This window comes from Arachis ipaensis, chromosome B05, assembly GCF_000816755.2.
Source record: "Arachis ipaensis cultivar K30076 chromosome B05, Araip1.1, whole genome shotgun sequence".
Lineage (NCBI taxonomy): Eukaryota > Viridiplantae > Streptophyta > Magnoliopsida > Fabales > Fabaceae > Arachis > Arachis ipaensis.
The window spans coordinates 111,492,285-111,497,043 of NC_029789.2; the positions used below are offsets into that span (position 1 = coordinate 111,492,285).

Sequence of the window (4,759 nt, forward strand, 5' to 3'; positions counted from 1 at the left end):
TCGAATTTTAATGCGCTGATTTCCGTCACTGCGACGCGGCCGCATGGATCACGCGGTCGCGTCGCCTAGCGTCAGGGGAACTATAGCATATTATATATCAAATCGAAGCCCGGACATTAGCTTTCCAACACAACTGGAACCGCGTCGTTTGGACCTCTGTAGCTAAAGTTATAGCCGTTTGAGTGCAGAGAGTCAGGCTGGACAACTTAGCAATTTCTCCAACTTCTTGCATTCCTTCCACTTGTGCATGCTTTCTTCCCATCCTCCAAGCCATTCCTGCCTTATAATATCTGAAAACACTTAACACACATATCAAGGCATCTATGGTAATAAGAGAGGATTAATAATGAGCAAATATAAGATCAAAGAAGCATGTTTTCAATCAAAGCACATAATTAGGAAGGCAAATGTAAAACCATGCAAATAATATGAATAAGTGGGTAAAGAGTTGATGAAATCCACTCAATTGAGTACAAGATAAACCATAAAATAGTGGTTTATCAGCGACACATACACATGATCAATGGGGATTCACGGGAGGAGGAATGACGAAATCATCACGAAAAAGGCACCTTAAATAAGTATATCAAGTCGGGGAGGAAAACAGACTGCCCGACTTGCCTACTATCTCGTTCACTAAAGAAGACGCCCAAGGGATAATACATGGGCATGATAACCCCGTGGTGATAACGATGATCCTCCTGAACGCTAACCTCCATAGAACCTTGATAGATCAGGGCAGCTCGGCGAACATCCTATTCAAGCCTGCCTTCGATAAACTCGGGCTTGAAGAAAAGGACTTAAAGACCTACCCAGACAACCTATTCGAACTGGGGGATACGCTAATCCGACCCCTAGGGTACATATCCTTATACACCACTTTTGGAAAGGATGCAAGGTCGAAGACACTAAGCATCAATTACATCGTGGTTGATGTAAAATCGGCATACATCGCCTTGATAGGTCGAACCACCTTGAACTGGCTTGCAGCTATTGTCTCAACACCTCACCTCTGTATGAAGTTTCCCACAGCGAAAGGAATTTTCACCATTAAGGGAGACCAAAAGCTAGCACGTAAGAGCTACAATGAAAGCCTTAATTTAAAAGGCAACCCTGGAAGCAAAGAAGTCAACACAATTGAACTGGGTGGAATTCGAATTCGTGAAGAGATGCGCCTCCAACCTGGAGGCAAAGTAGAGGAGGTACAAATTGGAGATCACCCTAACAAAATAACAAATATAGGGGCTAATCTAGAGGGAAACCTGAAGGAACAGCTCGTCGGACTACTAAGGAAGAATTCCAACCTCTTCGCCTGGAAAACCTCTGACATGCCTGGCATAGATTCTGACTTGATGTCCCATAAACTCACAATATACCCGGGCTCTCGACCTATTCAACAAAAGCGTCGGAAGCTCGGACCAGAAAGGACACAGGTCGTGCAGGAGCAATTACAAGCCTTGCTCAAAGCAGGGTTCATAAGGGAGGTAAAATATCCATTGTGGCTAGCTAACGTCGTTTTGGTAAAGAAACTAAACGAAAAGTGGAGTATGTGTGTAGACTACACTGACATCAACAAAGCTTGTCCCAAGGACCCATATCCTCTCCCTAGCATTAATGCTTTGGTCGACTCAGCCTCAGGCTACTGATATCTGTCCTTTATGGATGCTTACTCGGGATATAATCAAATTCTGATGTACAAGCCAGATCAAGAAATGACTTCGTCCATAACTCCAAAAGCTAACTATTGCTATGTAGTAATGCCTTTTAGGTTAAAGAATGCGGGGAATACATACCAGTGACTAATGAACAAAGTATTTTCCTCTCACCTGGGAAAATTCATAGAGGTGTACATAGACGACATGCTCGTCAAAACCAGAGAGAATGCGACATTGTTGTCCGACCTCTCTGAGGTGTTCTCCACAATAAGGAAGCATGAGATGAGGTTGAATCCCTCAAAATGCACCTTCGCAGTGGAAGCAAGAAAGTTCTTGGGTTTCATGCTAACCCAAAGAGGTATAGAAGCAAAACCAGACAAGTGTCAGGCTATACTCAACATGAAGAGCCCGACTTGTGTTAAACAGGTCCAACAATTAAATGGAAGGTTGGCAACTTTATCCAGATTCTTAGCCATTCTGGGACAGCGCCCCATACTTACCGAACCTATCAAAGGGGAAGAGCTCGTGCTATACATTGCAGTATGAAGCCGAGCTATAACTTCAGCCCTCATCCGAGAAGATGAAAAGGGGCAGCAACCTATCTATTTCATCAGCAAAGCCTTACAGAGGGCAGAGTTGAACTATCAAAAGAGAGAAAAGTTTGCTTATGCCCTTATCCTCACATCTCGAAGACTTCGACCTTACTTCTAGGCTCATACCATCAAAGTCCACACTAATCAAGCAATGAAATACATTTTACAAAAGACGGACTTGGCAGGGTCAATGCTACAATAGGATGTGGAACTGTCTGAGTTCGACCTAAAGAACGAAGCTCGAACGGCAATTAAGTCACAATACCTTGCTGACTTTGTCACTGAATACACTGAAAACCCAAGAGATCCAGCTACATGGAGCCTATATGTAGATGGGTCATCAAACAAAGTCGGAAGTGGGGCAGGTGTCATTCTAGAAAGTGACCAAAGAACTCGGATAGAACTCTGATGAACCACTATTTTATAGTTTATTTTGTACTGAATTGAGTGGATTTTGTCAATTATTCTCCCACTTATTCATGTAAATTGCATATTTTTAAGTTTCCTTCCTAATTTTGTGCTATGATTGAAAACTAGCTTTCTAGGCCTTAAAATCGCTAATTTTTAATCCTCTCTTATTATCATTCGATGTCGTGATATGTGTGTTAAGTGTTTTCAGAGTTTATAGGGCAGGAATGACTTAGAGGATGGAAAGAAAGCATGCCAAAGTGGAAGAAACACAAGAAATTGAAGTTTTGAGAAGTTGGTGTCCACGCGCATGCATGGATAACGCGTACGTGTGACCAAGCCACAACTACATGACGCGTACGCGTGGATGACACCTACGCATGGCCAGTGCAGAGTCCTAGCGACGCGTACGCATCAACCACGTGTATGCATGACGAGTGTCACGTGCTGCAATTAACAGAAAACGCTGGGGACGATTTCTGGGCTGATTTTGACCCAGTTTCAGGCCCGAAATTGAAGACAAGAGGTTGGGGAGTGGAGCGATTCATTCACTTTTCATTCATACACACTTTAGGAGATGTAGTTTTCTAAAGAGAGAGGCTCTCTCCTCTCTCTAGGTTTAGGATTTCTTCTTCCAATTTCTCCTTAGGTTCAGATTTCAATCTTCCTTTAATTTAGTTTTCTTCTACTTTTTGTTGTTCTAGTACTTTAGTTATCTACTTCTCTTTTTGATTCCTTTATTTTGCTAATTTAGTTTACGAGTTCATTTGTTACTCTCAATTTTTATTAATGCAATTTATGTTTCATGTTTCTTATTGTTCAATTGCTTTGTTATTGTTATTTCTTTGCTTTGGTTAGTCTTAGAATTTCCTATGTCTTGTTAATTTTCTACTTTTTTATTTTATGCCTTCCAAGTGTTTGATAAAATGTTTGGTTGGATTTTTAAATAGTTTTTGTGTTCTTGGTGTGGATTGATTAATTAGAGACTCTTGAGTTATCAAGACTCTTTTGTTGATTAGTAATTGAAGATTGCCGTTAGCTTGAACTTCACTAAATCTAGTCTCTCACTACGAGTTGACTAGGACTTGTGAACTCCAGTTGATTGCATACACTTGACTTTCCTTCATTGGTTAGAGGTTAGCTAAGTGAAGGCAATTTACATTTACCATCACAATTGACGACGATAATGAGGATAGGACTTCTGATTCTCTTTTCTTGCTGAGAGCTTTCTTAGTTATTAGTTTATTTTCTTGCCATTTTACTTTCTTGTTTCTTATTACAAAACCTAAAAACATACTTTTCTATAGCCAATAATAAACTACACTTCCCTGCAATTTCTTTGAGAGACGACTCGAGGTTTAAATACTTCGGTTAATTTTATTGGGTTTGCTTAAGTGAAAAATAATTTAAACGTTGACCGAGGATAATTTGTTGGTTTAGAACTATACTTACAACGCAATATTTTTGTGAAAATCTTTACCAACATTTTTCCTCTGTAAAACTCTCCCTATGGTTTGAGTTCCCTGCTTCTAACAACCAAGTAGAGTACGAGGCCTTACTTGCTGGCTTGCAGCTGGCCAAAGAAGTGGGGGCGGAAAGATTGATAGTGTTCAGTGATTCGCAAGTAATAACTTCGCAAATTAACAGCAACTATCAAGTCAAAGACCCCAGTATGAAGAAGTACTTGGATAAAGCCCGAGAACAACTAACACACTTTTCAGAAGGAGAGGTTCGACATATAGCCTAGAAATCCAATGTCCGAGCTTATGCCCTCTCCAAATTAGCCAGCACCAAGCCATGGGACAATAATAGAAGTCTTATTCAGGAGACTCTGCAAACACCATCAATATCAAAAGAGGAGGATAATTCAGAGGTATTGAACATATCCAATCAAAATCTAGGATGGATGACTCCTATAATCAATTACCTTAAATTTGATGTCCTTCCAAAGCATGAAAAAGAAGCCAGAAGGCTCGTAAAAGAGGCACAAAATTACACATTGGTCCACAATATTTTACACAAAAGAAGGATCTCAATACCCCTCTTAAAATGCGTCCCGACCTCCAATACAAAGGAAGTCTTAGAAGATGTACATAGTGGCAT

The 4,759-nt window shown here is 40.6% G+C and overlaps 1 protein-coding gene across 1 annotated transcript; it reads left to right on the forward strand.

Annotated features, from left to right (window-relative positions):
* Nucleotides 693-1,909, forward strand: LOC107640830. The gene is made up of 2 exons (XM_016344332.1): nt 693-1,484; nt 1,769-1,909. The coding sequence occupies exons 1-2, from the start codon at nt 693-695 to the stop codon at nt 1,907-1,909; spliced, it is 933 nt and encodes a 310-aa protein (XP_016199818.1).